General features: G+C 40.6%; 1 protein-coding gene across 5 annotated transcripts in view; it reads right to left on the reverse strand.

Moving 5' to 3' along the window:
* Window positions 1-17,982, reverse strand: part of pmfbp1 (polyamine modulated factor 1 binding protein 1) — a 122,861-nt gene extending 104,879 nt beyond the window's left edge. For all 5 annotated transcript variants that reach the window (XM_086191041.1, XM_086191042.1, XM_086191043.1 and 2 more), the window contains exons 1-3: window positions 17,916-17,982; window positions 13,378-13,471; window positions 2,837-2,986 (exon numbers count right to left, since the gene is read on the reverse strand). In XM_086191041.1, the coding sequence (XP_086047167.1) occupies window positions 2,837-2,986; window positions 13,378-13,471; window positions 17,916-17,962 (291 nt within the window). In that variant the 5' untranslated portion in view covers window positions 17,963-17,982. The remainder of the gene's footprint in view (window positions 1-2,836; window positions 2,987-13,377; window positions 13,472-17,915) is intronic.
* Window positions 17,983-18,942: the final 960 nt, after the last annotated feature.

Raw genomic sequence — 18,942 nt, forward strand, 5'->3', positions numbered from 1 at the left:
CTACAGCTGTTTAATCTGCAAGAGAAACAGATACATTGATAAAGTACCTAAAATGCCATTACTGATAATACCACATCAAAACACCAAGGTCTTTGCCATTCTTACCATTCAGTCTGTATGCTTTTTGCAAAAGTCAGAGTGAAACATATATATTATACAGCCACTTCTATGAAGGCAACTGAGAACACTCTGAAAAAAAGACGGCAAACATGCTGCTCTTCTTTTTTGTTGTTGCAAAAGCTATACTACTGAAGGAAAATTAAGTTTTTGAACGACAGAAGTTAAAATGGAAAGTTTTCAGTTTTGAAAAATGCAAAGCACTGCAGTACGGAGACTTTTGTGACCAGTGTGGAGAGGACACAAGGCTAGGCTTCTGTCCGTCTCTATAATAGCAGATAAGTACTTTGATGTATAATAGGCCATAATTACTTTTCTGTGTGCAAAATGCACTCAGTGGAACGAGAACTGATAGAAGTCTGGCCAGAATTGAAATGGAACAAAACCTTTAGGTCACTATAATAAATGGTGATAAAGTCTTTACAGTCTTGCCTTGAGTTGATGCAATCTTTAAAAAAATAAACCCCATCAGTTAAGAATTACAACTAAGAATGATCATTTATAGCTTTTTCCAAATAAGGGCCACAAAACAGTAAGTAGAGAGTATCCCCTAAACTAGACTCCTTTTATCGTATAAATGCATCTTACCCAAAATAATTCACTGTATTTTTTTTTGTAGAACAATGAATCTGAAGCTGTATTTGTCAATGTTGTTCTTGTGCAGTGGCACCTTTTTCTAGTGATGTTATAAACAATGAGGGATGTTCATGATATTTCATGCAATCTTCACAGATTGGATTCTGTAAATACATTTTGGTGTCACAAACAAGCAAAGGCTCATGGAGACGATAGTACAACAGAGAAGAAAAACCGATGCACTGCACCTATCATTGCCTCTCAACATTGCTGTGTTTATGCATGCTCAATACTTGGAAACAGACAGTGTTCATCACCAGGGTGTCTACACATGTAAGTGAGTTGAATCTGATGATTTTAAAGACAATGTTGATGCCACAATGAATTCAATAAGGCCAAACTTGCAATTGGCACCAGTTTTAGCCACGGGAGGTAGCTGCCGCTCTACCTCTGAGCAACATGGCTCACAGGTAGTGCCACCGTCTAGCAACTGAAGGGTCGCTGGTTTGATCCAATCCGCCCTGGTGACCACGTCGAAGTACTACTGAAAAAGATACTGAACCCCTAATTGCTCCTGATGACCCTGTGATGGACTGGCGACCCATTCAGGGTGAACCCCGCCTCTTGCCCAATGTCAGCTGGGATAGGCTCCACCCCCCCCCGACCATTAACAGATAAGCAGTATAGAAAATGGATGGATATTTATATTATTCTGCATGAAAAAGGTCTTATTTTTGACACATTGAAGCTGAATTTAAGACAATTAAAAAAAATTGTATGATGAAAAAAATGATTGAAGTCATTTTAAGGACCTGTGACTACCTTCATGGACGAGGCTGACTGATACTCTAAAGTGACCGTAGGTATGAATGTGAGTGTGAATGGTTGTTCGTCTCTCTATGTTGGCCCTGCGATGGACTGGCGACCTGTCCAGGGTGAACCCCGCCTCTCGCCCGTTGACGCTGGGATAGGCTCCAGCCCCCCCGCGACCCTTAATGTGTAGGAATAAGCGGAAGATGACGATGGATGGATGGATGACTACCTTCATCATCCGAAAACAATACTTAACACATTGGCTCATTTCAGGCCACAGAGGGTCCTGTGTTTCAAAATCTCTCTTTCCAAATGTGGGTTATATCAGCAACTCCATGTTTCTGAGTTAATATCTTCAAGTAAAAAAATATATTTGCATTACGGGTGCTCTGATCAATCAGTGAGGGTCTCTATAAGGGCTGATCACATGTGCAGATCAGATGACATAAAAACACGCCAGAGAGTTTCCCTCTGTTTGTCTCCCGTCTGGACGATGTGTCTGTAAGATAACATTGCAATATACAAGGTGTGTTGAAAAAAAATTCCCTTGTAGAGGAACAAGAGGAAAGACATTTCTCATCATTACCCCCACACATTTGAAGGTTGGTCATGTCAAAGAGTATGCAGAGTTTTCAGAGCTAGCGGCTAACAAGGGAGAGAGCTGAACTGGATAGCCGGTTGCTGCTGTTTGCTGTAGTATTTATATCCACTTTTGCTGGAGTAAATTGATAAAGAACCTGCAGTTTATTGGAATTGGTTTTGTTGCCCGGTGTATATAATTGGTTCTTACTTTGTGTACTTTTGACATTAAGAATTTTTGCTACTTTTTAAAAAGATTTTATTCATTTGGGAAAATAACTTTTTAAACTTTAAACTGCTCTTAAATATTAACCAAGCACAGGTTGCTAAGAGAGAGAGAGGTGGGGTTTCTGCTATGTCTGCTGTTAAATAAACAGTTTTCAGTTCATGATACTTTCTCATCTCTAATTTCAATACTTAAAACAAAGTGTTTGAATATTAAAATAAGTGAATAATGCAACATGATGATTAGAAATCTTAAAATAAAGCCAGCAATCTGTGATCAGCAATGGTATCAGCAGATATCACTTTTGGCGATCAGCGATCAGCCAGCAAAAATTATGAAAGGAGCACCCTTAAATAGAAAATATCATAAAACAACCCAAAATAATCCAAATAATAGTCAATATACTGAAGTACATTTGTATCAGACACAACATTTCCTGCAGACATGAATTACATGATGTAAGTTATAGTGAAGCAACACTGAACACTAATACACGGCTTTTTAAAGTGATATAGAAATCCTTACGTTCACTATCCAATCGGAGGTGTGTAGCTTCACACCTGAGGAGGACACCTGGTTCTCAGCCTCTCTCTGCAACTCATCAATGGTCTGGACCAACACTTGGTTCTGATCTTCAAGGTCATTCACGTATGACCACAGAAAATCCACTTTCCTCTGAAAGAATAACAGAACCGCAAGATCAGACATTGGTTTATTTGCTGTTTTCACAAGCTCAGTGCAGTCAAGCAATAATTGGAGTCAGTTAATCCAGTAACCAAGAACATCCCACTGTAGAGCAAGAAACCACAATGTATTTAATGAGTAAGAAACAAGTAGAAACAAAATCTTTGTTTTCCATACTTATACTTTAAGAAAAAAGAATTTTATTGACATTTTATAAAATATTCACACATCTGCAAAATCTTTTAAGGTGAATTTTGTTTTTCACGCATTTTTTTGACATAGTCAGCAAATAATTCATGATCCTTTTAAGGCAACGTAGTGAAAGTTAGATACTAATCAATATTAAATGTTTAGACCTATACGCTAAATTAAAGAATGGGAAGGCACACAAACCTGAGTCCAACACTGAACTGCCAGCCAATTCAATAGAGGGGGACCAGGAAAAAGATAGATAGGTAGAAGCAGACAGACCAGGACAGAGAGAGGGAGACAGAGGGGCTAATACTATGCAGTATTGGGTCAGGGTTTAAGGCAGGTACAGATAAATGCTATTCACTGCTTCCGGTTTGGAATAAAACATTTCAAAGATTGCATTTGATTTTTTTGATTTTTTTTTTAAATAGGTCACCTGAACCAGATCACCATTCAGTAGTCTGTGGGGCATACCGTAGTTTATTAAAACTTCACAGTTTGTCAATTCATCCCTTTGGGTAGGTCTTTTATCTCAGTTAAAAAAAAAATAGTTCTTCCTTGAAGGGGTTGTACTGTTATCCAAATCGCATGCACATAAAATGATTTCAGTCCTGATAAAAGGTGTGTGTCTGTGTGGTGGGGGGGGGGGGGGGGGGGCTCATGTCATGCCCCCCAGGTGCACCTGTACATTTGTATTCATCTGTGTCTGTCCCCTAAAGCCACAAAACAACATGTCATCACCTGACACACTATATAACACTAATGTCTAGCTTTAGGGAGAGGATAAACTCAACATGTACATAAAAGTGTGTTTCACAGCTTTGGTCCACACATTCATTATCATTGCTCACACAACATAAGGAAAACATGAATCATGAAAAAAAAACAACAACAACAACAACAACACAGGATGTGATGTTAAAAGTGTCTGTTGTGCCATTAGATGGTACTCACATGAGGTTTGCCTTGATGTTAAGAGGGGCACAGGAGGTGGAACTCATACATGCATTATGTTTAGGTTGGGGTTAAATGTTTTAACATGTTAGAAAACATAACAATGGGTTAAAGGATGACTGAGCGCTTGTTTTCAATGGAGCTTTATGATTAAATATCCACATCAACCTTTAAGACTAGGGAGCTCCTGGGTTCTAAACACGTAACCTTGTTACGCAGGTCCTTGAATGGGACCGGCTGACCGAAACCCATCTCTGAAACCTTGTTACACTCTCTTTGATGCACAGCCCAGCTCACGCAGACTACATTCTCTAGTTAAATGATGTCACATGACAATCCTGATGATTCCAAACCTCTCTTTTTTAAATATGAGTGTGGATCTGTGTTCCTGATCTTGGCCGCTCAGATGGAAACGTAATGCAATTTGCCACCTGTTACAAGTGCTGCGGCTTTATGAAAGCACCCCAGCGCTTCCTCCTGTCATTTATCAGACGCAACAGAGGTCATCTCTTGATGATCGTGTCACGGTGAACAGGATGTTCTTGGATTTTGATGGGATGGATGATATTGGTAACCTAATGACAATAGCAATAGCTGTTGGCATAAAATTAGACAACACTATATAGATTTTTAGGTCCGACTTGTAATTTTTTTTAGCACAAACTACACAGTTCACTGGACTCAAGACTCCTTGATGGATTACTGAGGGAGGTTATTTGTTCCCTAACAAAACAATATACATCTTTTTTCCAGAAATATGTTCTGATAGCAAATATAAAATGACCAGATAAACATTTAAATATCTATATTTGCGCTGATCTTGTGGATAATATACATGTGCTACGTTACTGAGGACAATACTTCAACGTGAGATACTTGATGGGATTTTGTTCTAAACTTGTCCCTTAAGATGCGACACACTGATATAACAGATCCCAGGTCTACTCACCTGCAAGATTAGCTCTGGGATAACAGTGGTGTCCAGATCCAAGCATCTCAACCTTTCCTCATAGAGTCCTTTAAACTCCACTAGAAGCTGGTTAATGTCTAGTGTTGTTTTAAGGCTCATGACTGCGGATTTTACTCACTGCTCGAATCAAGTCAAGCTATCCATGAATTGCCCACCGAAATAGCCGACACAATCAGTTTTGTAGACTACAATAGCCAACCGTAGTTTTAAAACACAATGACATGTGTTCATGTTGTCTTTCCTTTGCGTGAATTAGCGTGTCTCCGTCTAAAACAATGTCGCTATGTGTGGTTTCCACAACGGAGAACTCAAGACTTAAGCTGTTCATGTTGCAGATGGACGCTTTCCCCTGCTGTTTGCCGCTGCTTTGGCGCTGCGTAACCTGATTGGCTACATTCTATCGTCTTTCTTACGTTCTTATGCAACATTGGACAATTTATTTTTGAAGGCGGGCTCAACGCTTCCAACCCGGAAATAATCATTGTTTACGTCCTGTCCGGAACTCGGTGGACGGCAGTGACAGGATCGCCTTGAATTCAGCTCTCCCTTTACCGCAATGGGTAAATATCCTTGATGTGTTGCTCAAAAACGGCTCCGCCCAGCTTTTGTCTGTTCCCAGTCGATATCGCAGGAGCCATTCGTCTTTAACAGCAAACAGAAAGCTCCGACTGTTTTGTGTGACATATTAATAGGTGTTAAGACTCGTTGTTTATCGTTGTCAACCACGTGTTGTTGTCAAGTGTCACTCGTGTGTTGACATCGCCCTGTGTGCATGCCTACGTCTAAAATCAAATCGATTATTAATGTCTGTCTGTCTGTGCTATCCAGACTAGTATTCCGCACTGGTCATGTCAAGATATACAGTATTAGTAACTAAAACTTTGGTAACTCTCAGTGTTACTTCAAGACTATGTTAAGCTGCTACCTATATAATTCCATTATTCCCCTAAATAATCAGCGCCTGGGATCAAACCTCTCCACATTGAGATTCAAGGCAAAGTTGATCTTATTGATTTTTCAAGAGACTACTCACTTCATTTTTCTCATCCCAACCATCACTCTTCTACTCTTATCTGTCGCATGGTTATATCTCCCTTTTCCACTGGCTTTGATTGCACTGCTCTCACACACTCTGCCAAAACCTAATCCCCACTGTGATTATCAAATAGTGCTCTTGCCTTATTATCAAAATGGAGCAGATTTGGGTTTTGTTGTTGTTAAAGACTGATTGGCACCAGCAAAAAATAAATAAATAAATAAATAAAATGCCATTTTAAGGAGAAAGTGGAGTGGCTGATTGCATGCCATATAAGCCTCTGGGGCTTAACACTTTAGTGTAATGAGTGTGTTTTTAAGAGAGTTATTCATGGTAAATTGGGCTGTGATCTAACCCTGGGGTCATAAGGTCATCCTGTAGAGTTTCCAGATAAAACCGTTTGATAATGACTTAGATGGATTGGACATTTAGTTGTAGCCAATTAAGCAAAAATGCGGAAAATAAATTAATACATTGTGGCTTGTCTGAACTGCGCTCGAACTATAATTTTTTTTTGTGAAAAGTTGAAGCATTAAGTGTTTTAAGAGATAAATGACCTTAATAATGTGCATCAATCAATTTTCTCTCTAGTTTTGACATTTCAGTACACAAAGTACCAGGTTTACAGTGAAGACACAGGGAGGTATTACAAATATTCAGTGAAGGGTATTCTCAGTATTTACATTAACTGTGTGAAAGAAAAGTCTGTCTTTCTCTATCATATTATGTTGTCAAAGTATCACTTTTATTTTCAGGTGTTCAGTATTGCCAGGAGGCACATGATTATCTCATTTTTGGAGGCAATTGATACATTACATTTTAAAATTCTGATGAAAATACAATACAAATGTTCCTCCAGTGTATTCAGAGATTTATCAGAAAGGACTTCTCTGAACCTGCAGTTGTTTTTACATTTACAAATATTTTACAGTGGATTACAAATCAGCTTCTCCTCCATTTGAATGTTTCACTCTCATTTTCATTGTCACAGAGAAAAAAATAGTGAAATATTCTAAAGGAGAATACGTTTTATTTGCATGAGGTTAGGTCACATCACAACTCCAGTTCTCATTTATTAGAAGCACTTTTTCTTCTACATTCATTGTGCCTTTTTGCCTTCTAAATGTTTCATGAGTTTTTAGGTTGTGTTTTTTTTCCTTTTCTTTGCAAACCCATGTACTTATTACTCATACAGCCTTAGCATACTCAACCTTCATACTCATGAAATCAATTAATTCTCTTAAATAATTCACCTTCTGTGCAAACCAGATTAAGCAGAGTGCATTTTTTTCTTTTGTGGGTCAGATGGTCTGTTCTAACTGATGTGTATTTTTTTTTTTTTTTGTGTTCAGGCATTAACTTGGCCCTTATACCATAGCTCGGAGGAGTCTTTGATGATTAGAGAAAGAGTAAAGCCTTGATAAAGCATTAGTGTGTCACACACACACACACACACACACACACACACACACACACACACACACACACACACAGCCTGAGGACCCCTCTGTGCATTTGCGCACATTCATTTTTCATGAAACAGACTCATAACAATTAGTCTGGTTACCGCCTGGGTAATCTTAGCGTCCCCATAATGCCTGTGGTCTGCTGTATGACATCATTCTCTTAAAAGTTCTGAATCTGACATTCTCATCCGTTTTCATAGTGAGGACATTAGCAGACCTTCACTAATAGGCCCACACTCATTCCTGGCGAAAGGCGGGCAATAAAGTGGGGGGGGTGGGTGAAGGGAGGGAGACTTGAGTGCTCAGAGAAATAGGTTTTAGGTTTTATTCACCACGGCTTTTACACAAATTAATTTACATGAGCGTGTGAATAAAAAGTCAAGTTGTGATCCAGCATGCTTTGCCAACACGTAGCTGATTTCTCGCTACAATCATCATAGAAAAGCCAAGTGAAAGTTAATGCATTATTTCAGCAAATATATTATGCTAACAAGCATTGCTAAGTGCTTAGGAATCTGAACACTAGACTTTGCCAGGAGCTAAATCGAGACTTCTGGCCACAGAGTTTGCAACTGGCATGAAATGATAGCCTTGTAAGCGGCTTCAGAGCACTTGTCCACTGCAGAAAAAGGGAAATGCAATCCCCCCACCCCACCAAAGATGCTCCACCTTCCCAACATCCCTCAGTCTTTAGTCCCCCTGCCCTAAACAGACTCATCCCCTCCCTAGACGCCAAAGCCAAGGTCAAGAAGAAAGTACAGCCTTCCTCTGACTATAGGCTATTCCCTGGATGCCCACACCTCTGTATGGCAGGGCTGCTTCAGGAATGTTCCCTCCTCCTTTATTGTGACCGTCAGTCTCAAGGTCAGCTCCTCGGGAGGTTTGTGCTTATCTGTTTTTCCACCCTCCCTTGTTTTTTTTTTCTCTCCTTGGATATCTTTGCCCCCAGTTTTTTTCTCTCTTTCACTGTATCAGTAGACAGTAGCTCAGCGCTCCCAGCTGGGAGTTTTCATGACGCGATGTCTGACGTGTCTGTCTGTCCCTTTGTCTTGCTGTTGGGTGACTGTCATTACAGCCCTCTGTCTAGTTGTCAGAGAACTGGGTGTAGCTCCGAGGCTTCAGTCTGATGCCCCGTGTCTCCTTCCTAACACTGGTCATAGCCTCTTTTGCTGGAAGCAATGTTGCAGCGTGTCCCCTGTTAGATTGGATATTGTTGTTGTTGTTGTTGTTGACTGTAAGCCGTAATGTCAGTCAGCCTTGAGTCAGTGCGCTATCTTTGTCTGAGCAACATGCTCAGGATAAGGGAACAAGGGAAACAACTCTCATCTGACCTGAATGAAAATATCTTTGAAAGTATTGTTTCCAACACTGATAGGAAAGTAAGACGCCAGATTTTTGAGGTGATTTGTCTGTGGATTCTCACTTAGGACATTTGGTATCTGGCTGATCCACAAGAGAATTATCGATCGTGTACATCCTCTGCTTGAATCTGTGTGAGGGATGCACCCTAATATTGGCACATCATTTGTATTTTTTTTTCAAATTTTAGTGTGGGCCCAATGAGCAAAGTTGTGCTGAAGTCTCTCCCAGGGGAAACGTGGTAAATATATGATTTATGGGCTTTTCCAAAGTTTTCCAAATAAAGAAAAACTACTTACTGACTTACTCACCTCAACAAACTTGAAATGTTTTTCAGGAACTACAAAATATGAATATTATATTAACTTGTTTTTTATACATCAATAAATAGAGTGCCATAGGAGAGTTTCTGCAGACCAACCCAGAATTTAGCATTGCCATGGGTCCTTCAACCAAAAGCTAATTGGTCTGGTACATTGGATTGTTGGACATGTTGCAGAAAATAAAATGTGAGGAAAACAAAAACTTTATGAGACTTACACATTTTGTTCAGAAATGTAAACTTCACAAATTAGAACAAAGTCTATTGGTTTTTTTTTTTTTTGCAATTGCTAGATGTACAAAGCTAACGATGAGCCACGGAAAAGCTACGCTGTGGATGCACGACTTCATCGTCAGCGTGAGGATATCTATAGTCTTGTTTAGCCACTTGTAAGTAGCCTGCATTTTTAGTGAGACACGTAAATACATATTAAACAACACGTTAAAATATTTTTAGCTTGTTTGAACTACTGGCCTTATTTTACGCATTTCCTGGAAGAAAAACATTGACTTTTAGACAAGGGAACCAGACACTCAATAATGATTTATTTACTTCCGATTGTTAGGACTCATTCCTGTGCATTTCTGTTCACTATCGGCCAAATCAGTTGTAGAATACTGGCCGATCTGATATTGGCAAAATAAACAGATGGGATACCTTTCTGCTTTCTGTTGCTTCACTGAACTCAGTACAATACTGACTCTCCAACAGAGGACTTTTTATTTTTTCACCTGGCTGATCCACATGAGAATTGTCGATGTATGGTTCACACGTGTGTACATTTCCCATGTCCGTACGCTGACATGCTGTGTGACTTTTGACTATTACATAAGACGCATGGATTTCCCGCTGTCCACAGTAAAAGGCCAGTAAATTCAAATGCTTAATTTTTATAGGCAGCCCTGCATTGACCAGAGTGTCTGCTTGTTATATATTTGGCAAGTGCTGCAAGTCTGAAGGGAAGCTGTCAATAACAATCCAAGCTATTGATATGGCAGTGGGCAGGAGATGTAACTTGGCCCCCGACGCCGGTATCCCTCTGATCCCTCTACATCATAATTACATTAATATTGACAGATCCTTGACAATAGTCACATTACTATTGATAGGTGGCTGTCAATACAGTGTTTCCCCAAATAAAACATATTCATTCATAACTTGTAAACTGCTCGATAAAAGGCTTTGAAAAGAATATTGGACTCGGCTGGGTTTACTCTCCCAAGAGTGCTGCTGCTGTGACGGGGATTTTCACCACCTGTGTGTGCGTGCGTGCGTGCGTGCGTGCGTGTGTGTGTGTGTGTGTGTGTGTGTGTGTAAAGCTATGGACTGATAGATTAACTTAGCTCTGTATTAGAGCTCTGCATAGATCAAGGCTAGCCTTGACATACATAAATAGTCACACTCTCCCTCACACGCTGGCACATAATCTGCGCATTTTCTCACATCAAGGAAAAACTTTCAGATTAAGCTAAACAAATGGAGCCTGTTTATTGGTTAGGACACTTATTCAGACTACCTCTCTCTCTCTCTTTTTCTTTTTTAATCCAAACTCTTCCTCCGTCACAGGCGAGGTTCTAGTCACTAAACATGGCAGCATTTCAAATGCAACTCAATGAATTTGTCACACCTGCTTACTTCAGCGTGAATTCACTCTTTTTTTCATTCATTTGCTAATTCTAACTTATTTGGACGGTGTATCCTGGATCTATTGAAACATCATGAATACACAGATGGTCCTGTGCGACGCAATAAACCCAAGCATTGCTACTAAATATGAGAAATATTTTTTTCACCTCCTCAAGAGATGTCTAAAGTGACCATCATCTCTCTCTCTTTCTGTCAAAACTGCCATATTTACCCAGCTGAAATCTCTTTTAAAGCCTCGTGACAAATCCTGTTCAGCGAGACACAAAAGCCACTGTCAAAAGAGGCCTCTCTGTCTCTCTCTCTCCCTCTCTCTGTCGCCCTCTTGCTCTGTCTCTCCGTGGTTAGTTAGTCTCCCACTTCCTAAGCGTTTCATTTGAGGAAAGGGCAGATAAAATTGGGGAACTGAGAGCAGTTTTGTAACGTAGGCAGCACAAAATAGCCCAGACGTCACAATGGCGAGATCCCATATGGAGTAGACTCGAGGGGGAGGAAGATTGTTCCACATTTGGCAAATGTTTACGGTGTACCAGAGACTGTGCCGTTAGCCTAATCCCTAGTGATGTGATTTGTACACACACCCCTATCTCCAGAGGGAGCAGGCATCAAGAGCCCCTGGGCTTCACCGTGTGTGTGTGTGTGTGTGTGTGTGTGTGTGTGTGTGTGTGTGTGTGTGTGTGTGTGTGTGTGTGTGTGTGTGTTGGATTGTGTGCTTATACACTGGAGAGTGCAGTCTAAGACCCCCTGCTCCACTGCATTGCACAGCTCAAAGGTTGCATTAAGGATGGGTTTTACATGTGAAAAGTGATTTCCGTTCCTATGTATAAAGAAAAAAATAACCTTTCTAACAAGATGGGCTTCACCTCAAGGGCCCCATTTCTACCAGTAACCAAGTTGTCCTTTAATAGTTTGTGCATACATTTTCCCAAATATTTATGGCTTAAATAGATCATCTACTAAATCTTCATGAAGTGCTTATGAGAACTCTCTGTACTTGGTTTATTGGCAGTTTTAAGAGCCACAGTAACACTTATTTTCTCATATTGTTTAGAATAAATCTGTACAACACTTGCAAGTTGACACAAGGTTACTGTGTGATCTCTGTGTAGAATGTAAGAGTTGTGAAGGCCATAAGTTTTTATTACTGAAAAACATCTGAATTCCAAAGGTCACTTTTAATTAAAAAAGAGCTGGACAGAAATCTGCAGATCTGCCAACTGGGGAATGAGAATGGAGACAAATATCCCATTTTCTTCGAATATGAGATTGTCAGTGTGTCCGTGTGCTTTATAAGGAAAAGTTCTTTGCACAAGTGTTATTGAAAATGTTAGTGGTTTTGCAATCAAAAATGCAAAAAATTGTATGTGTTTTTGTTAAAAAAAAATATCTTGTCCACTTAATTTAAAAACTGCATTTGTCAGATTTTGCTTTGTCTACATGTGGGCAAGTGCAGTTTCACTATTTACATGCTGTAACAAAATTAATTGAATCTTGTGAAAATGTGCTGAAATTTATCAAACGTTTTATCTTACAACAGGTTTGAAAAGTGAGGACGACCAGAAAAGAGTCATTGGAAGCTCTGGCTCAGAAACTGGTATTGACCCACAGATCCCAGTACTGCGCATCAGCCAGCTGGATGCCCTGGAGCTTGACTCAGCCCTCGAGCAGCTGCTATGGACTCAGTTCTCCCAGTGCTTCCAGAACTGCCGCCCAGGCCTTCTGACCCCAGTGGAGCCAGAATTGAAAGCTTTGCTGCAGCTGGTCCTGTGGAGGTTTACCCTGTACTCCAGCAGCACCACTGTGGGTCAGTCTCTGTTGAGCCTGTGCTACCACAACACCCTGGCTTCATCTGCCCACTACAAGCCACTGTCCCGAAGGCAAAAGTTGGGTCTTGCCTTGCTCACAGCAGGTCCCTGCTGGCTTCGAGAGCGTTCCCACAGCCTTCTGCTGTGCCTGGGTTTGACTCCTGGAAGCTCTGCGTCTGAAAGTGATTTTTTCCAAGAGGCTCTTCGGAAGAGCCTGACACTGATTTCTGGTATCACCCAGCTTGCAAGCATCCTCAATTTCCTGGTGTTCCTCAGGAAGGGCCACCACCCTATCCTGGCGGAAAGGGCGGTAGGATCCCGAGCGGTCTTCAGCAAACCCAATGTGACCAGGAACATAACGTACGAGTACATGAACCGTGAACTGCTGTGGCACGGCTTTGCGGAGTTTCTCATTTTCCTGTTACCACTGATCAACACAAGGAAACTAAAGGCAAAAGCATATTCAGTTCTGTTCGGGGCAGAACGTACTGGTTTGGATGGAGCTCGGGATGGGGAAGGGGTGTGGAGAGAGTGTGGGCTGTGTGGAGAGTGGCCAACTATGCCTCATAGGGTGGGCTGCCAGCATGTTTTCTGTTACTACTGTATCAAAAGTCAGAGTATTGCAAACGCTTACATCACCTGTCCCAAGTGTGGTGCAGAGGCGGGGCAGCTGGAGCCAGTCAAGATGGAGGTGGAGATGGTTGGCAGGTGATGATCCCCGTCCATCTCTGTAGGAAATAGTCAATACTGAGATGGAGATGCTAAAATTGTATCTTTATAGCTGCATAATGCGCGCGCACACACACACACACACACACATTTTTTTTTTTCTGTAGAAATGTATTTTTTAATGTATAAGTTCAAGGCAAGAATTTAACAGTCACTTAGAGTCACAAAGTAAATGTGTAAGAGTTTATGACAGGACTTCTGATGCTCTTTATGATGTCTGTGTCTTTTCTGAGCACACATCGACCTGCTATGTTTAATGTATGTGTGCATATATTGACAATCCTCTGCCCCTTCTTTTTCTCCGGCTGGACATTGGATGGAACTATTTGTCTTTGGCGCACTGGACAGACTACAGAGAACCACACAAAGCATATATTTGATGAGCGAACGTGTTGATTTATGCTCCAAATTGGCTTTCTGTTTGAGAGTGTGTGTTTGTTGAAATGGGAATATTTGTTCTGATGAAAAATGCAGAAAGTCAGCTGAATAAATAATGGGGAGAATTTCTGATGCCTCTTATCATGGCCAAATTAGCATTTGTTGTGTATTTTGTGCCTAAATTGTATTTCAACATCATTAAAATTGATTTAGTGCTTCCTCTTGGGTGTTTACTTAGTTAAGTGGAGGAGAGAGAGATGAGGAAAAGTTATAACAATCAGCACACTTCTCTCTAGACAGGCCCAGTCGTTCTAACTCCCATTATCCATTTTCACAGCACCCCAACATGCTCAAGATCAAGGGGGCAGCCGGGGGCTTGGATTGACTCACACACACTTGACAGCCAGCCTCTCTTTTCCCTTGGCCTTTCTCTCTATTGCTGCCTTTCCATCTCTCTCTCTCCCTCTGTAATCTCTAGGGCCCTTGCCCCCACAAGACTGTCGTAAACTGTACCAAAACCCTGGCAGTCGTCTTCTTCCTCGCAGGCGAATTACTCTCTAATCCCTGTAATGAGTCCAAAGATGCTTATTTATGCTGGAGTTAACCTCCACCAGTGAGCTCAGCCCCGGGCCAAATGCACCCCAGCTGAGTGAAGCCTTTCCTGGCTGACAAGAGAGGAGTGGGTTGGTGGGGGCTACCTCCCACCTCTCCTCCCCTCCCCCCACCCTCTCCCACTCTGATCACTGGGGCTTAATTGCTGATTGCCAAGACGATCAATCGGAAGCATGATAGAAAGCCTAGTGCTGCCTCAGATCTCAAACAGTTGCTCTCAGGATGAGGTTGATGGGGGGGGGGGGGGAGGTTGTTGTTTTTTTGGTCAAGCAAAGAAGATAAAGTATGAAATATTTGTACCGGTGAGGTCCATGAATGCCCTGAAGAATGCTGGGTAAGTACCCTAGCAGGGTTGAACTTAAATTATTTATGTCACTGATAGATGGGATCCCTGTTTCTCCCAGAACTTCTGCAGGTCCACGTGAGTAAATGTCCTTGTGGCCAAGGCCAAAATTAATGACTTGTATGGTTTAAATCACCTATAGAGGTATTGAAATAGCCCCTTGTTAGATTAGAAGAATATGTAAGGTGAGGTTACAACTCTGGAAGATTGATTTGACATTATGTAAGAAACAGGACTCATCACAGGTTCTTTTGACTAATGAATCCTATAGCAATGCATATAAAGCCAGAGACAGGAAAGGCTGGTTGTCAATATTTCATGCACTACATTACATTAATGTACGAGTCCCAGAAAGGGAGATAAAGGAGATGTTTGAGATTAAGGATGCATATATGATCAACCTCAATGCCACTGGGACATGTCATTGTCTTAACATTCAGACAGACGTACAATCGGAACCTTTTTGCAGACATTACTCTACAACTCTAATTGAAGTCCCCAATCCCCAGGAAAGAGAACAGATAAAGACGAAACAGTGTATTAAAGACTATTAATTGAGTTAGGCCACGGATTGAATTAGCTGGAAGTTGGAACAAGGCTCTGGACTTAAGGCAGGTAGTGAGGGGCTCTGCTAAGCCTATCTGTCTTTGGATCTTTTCTAATTCACAGGCTTCGTGTGGAGACGAAAAAGAGGAAGAAGCCCAGATTCCCAGCGGCTATGCAAAGCAATCTGCACATTCACACGCAGCCATTTAGGGAGCAAATTGGCCCTGTGCCCCCACTGACGAAGGTTTTAAGAGAAAGGGAATTAGGGCATTGAATCCCTAACTAGATCTCCTTCTTTGATGAGCCTCTTTATCCGTCTGTCCTTCATCTCCATTTCTTTGATGTGAGGCATTGATTTTCCTGATTAAATAGTTCTTAAAGTAAAAATCTCTTCACTGGGCGCTGTAATACTGGGTACTTTACTGTACCTATTGTTGAAATGTTTGTGCGCCTGCTTGTTGAATGGACCATCAGTGGTATTCTTTAATTGAGCAGAGCCCTTTGGCTTGCACATAATAATGAGTATCGCACAAAAGCTTTGAGAGAAAAATGTCATTCAAGCTCATGCCCGGCTTTTACGTCTTCATTTGAAATGTCTAGAAGAACTCTATATATTAGTAATGACAAAAAAAAACACCTGCACTTTTCGACTTCCTTTTGCTCATGATGCAAGCCTTTAACTACTTTTCAACAGTAAAGGGAATTATCCACACTCCACTTGTAATGGGAAGACATTTCCAACAACTGGCATCACGTTCAGACAGAGAATGACATTTTCACGCCAAAAAAAGATGTGCACAATCTGTTTGTCGACACCAGTTTTTTTTCTTTTTCTTGTGGCGTGTCCGACATGTCAAAAGAAGTTACACGCATCTCTTATATTTCATCTATTCAATAAAAGGCATGCCAAACATAACACACCAAAATTCCTCCAAGGTAGTTAAATCCTAGGTGTGCTCAAGTTCAGGGCTGCAGTCGCTGCAGGTAGCTACGTTATGAGAGTTCTTTCCACACCTGCCGGGCTTCGGATACCACCGGGCCCAATTATCTTCGTCTTCCTCCTCTTCTTAACCACCCCTTCAGTCTAACAGGTCAGGGGGACAATCAATCACACCTAAAATAAGGAAGTCATTTCCTGAGCTTTTATCGTGCTGTTGAGGTTTTGTCTGGTTGAATATCACACTTCAAGAACGACAGTGCAGCATCAGATTTGGGATATACAGAATTTGGCCTTTTGTGTTTTTGTTTTCATGACCCAGGATAATTTGGGAGGTTGTTCACTTCGATACGTGCAGCACAATCACAAAGATGATCTTGAAATACAGACAACACTTAAATAAAGGCATTACCCTACCGGATACTGGAAGTTACTTTTTCTGTTCCTCTTTTACAAAAATTAAAAATGTTTTAAGACTTTTGTTAGATTTAGGGGATGATTGAACCCTACACTTAAAACCAGGGAACAAAATGTCTTCTCCAGCTGCAGCATATGTCAAATACCAGTGTTTTGTTGGCCCATCTACTACCTCAACTTACCTCCATGCACAGACTGTCTTGCTATAAACTGACATCATCTGATTATCTACTTTGCTCTGGCCATTATAACTACAGCTGGTAGATGTTATCTGTAACATAAATGTCAATATTTATCAAACCAAATATATGCATTTACGCCCTATCCGGTCATTTTTCAACCTACTACAGCTTTGTGTGTACAGCAATCATTCCACACTCATTTTAAAAAAGTTTCAAAGAAGGCAACTTTTTTCCTTCTCCACTTCAGAGACAAAGACATCCCTGACATGCATCAGTTGCAGAGAAATATGAACTCAGTCGACTCCTATTCACTCCATCTTGATTTACTTTTATTCATCTACCAAAGTGGAGTGGCTTTTTACCTGTTTTTAGGTTTCCATCTTGGTGTTATTGTAGATTGATTAACCTGACTTTCATTTTCAAACTGATTAACAATCACATAATCTTCCTTATCCGAGTCACATTTAACTGTTTTCCTTGTTAAAATGGTACTCTTATCAAAAAATATTTCAAATACTCACTAACAGGCATCTTGAGCTCAGGATGTCATTTTTTTCCACCCTGCATCAGTTGTTTGTGTTCTTTGAAATAGCTGCAAGCTAATGGCAGCTAACATTAGCTTGCAGCTAATGGCAGCAAACAGCTAACAGCAGCTATGATAAAAAAAACAACAACAGAAAACTTCCCAAAATGGATTTGAACCAAAAAACAAAAGGACTATAACCCTTCAAGTTTAGGGAACAAGTGAGTTGGTTCCCCTATATGTACAAGCTGGTCACACTTAACGCTACTGAGAACAAGGTTTTGCTGTTGTTTGTTGTGGTTGAAGTAGTTGTTAGCCACCATTAGCTTCAAGCTAAATATATATGGTTAGCTCTTTCTGCATTCTGGAGGCACACAATTTTTGGCTGAAGTATCACTTAAAACAACCACACCAGTGAGGTTTTGCTCAATTAAATTTTTTTTTTTTTTTTTTGTGGAAACTTTTGCTTTAAAACAGGCATAACATAAATTGAAGCAAACTTTACCTGACCTGTCCTGTTATTAGATTGGACCAACAACCAGAGGGCATCATGGGGGATTACACACAGGTGTGCTGTGATGTGCCCAGGGTAAAATCTCCCGAAGTCCAGCCTGTTTGTGTTTAGCTACCTCAGTCTTTTTTCCTACTGATGTCTCGAACAGACTAAATGAGCAATAATCTGCACATATCCCTCCAGATGTCCCAGTGAATTTCCTGTGACTTAAGGCGCCAGCTGAACTCTTTGATAACTTCTGCAAATGTGATTGAACCTCTGCTTGTTCAGGAATGTGGTGCAATGTGCTTATTTCCCCTCAAAGAGATGAAAAAGAAGGCACGTGCTCGGCTCAGATGCCAGTCCACCCAGTTGTTCAATATAATCGTGCACTTTGTTACTAAAGTATTTTAGAGGTGTTTTGTAGGAGCTGCAAAGAAAATGAAAATGAACAGCTTTATTCTTGTTTTGCAGTCTGTTCACAGAGATAATTCAGCAAGCTAAAATGAATAGCAAAATATCTGAAAATATCTGATCTCAATCTTATTTTCGGATTAAATGTGAACTCAGGAATATTTGAAGAAAGAATCTATTCTTTTCTGAAACCTTTTTCACATGTTTATATTTTTTGAGCTCCAACTATAGACTAATTTCCAGTAAATGAATGAAAATAAAGAAGAAAATCGTTTTCTTCCCCGTCACCTGTCACTCACTGTTGCTACAAGGCCTGCAATCCACATAAGCAACAAATACAAACAGGAACACGTGTAAAATGTCATGAATATTTGATAAATGTCCTGCCAATCTGACCAGCATTTCTTTAATTCATTTACAAAATCAAATTGTATCTCGGAGCCAGGTTGAGAGTAAACATGGAAGAATGTTAAACTGAATCCCAATAACAGCTGTGGATGAAAGCAACTTTCAATAATGGGGCCTCATATGGACATAAGCATCTTCGCTGTATGTAAAAGATAATGTGTATGGGTGAGGTAAAAGGAAGAATTTCTGTATTACATGTGTAGGCAACACAGCTAAC

The sequence above is a fragment of the Aulostomus chinensis genome, chromosome 21 (assembly GCF_037954235.1).
Source record: "Aulostomus chinensis isolate RoL2024-O1b breed Wild chromosome 21, RoL_Achi_v1.0, whole genome shotgun sequence".
In the NCBI taxonomy this organism is placed as follows: domain Eukaryota; kingdom Metazoa; phylum Chordata; class Actinopteri; order Syngnathiformes; family Aulostomidae; genus Aulostomus; species Aulostomus chinensis.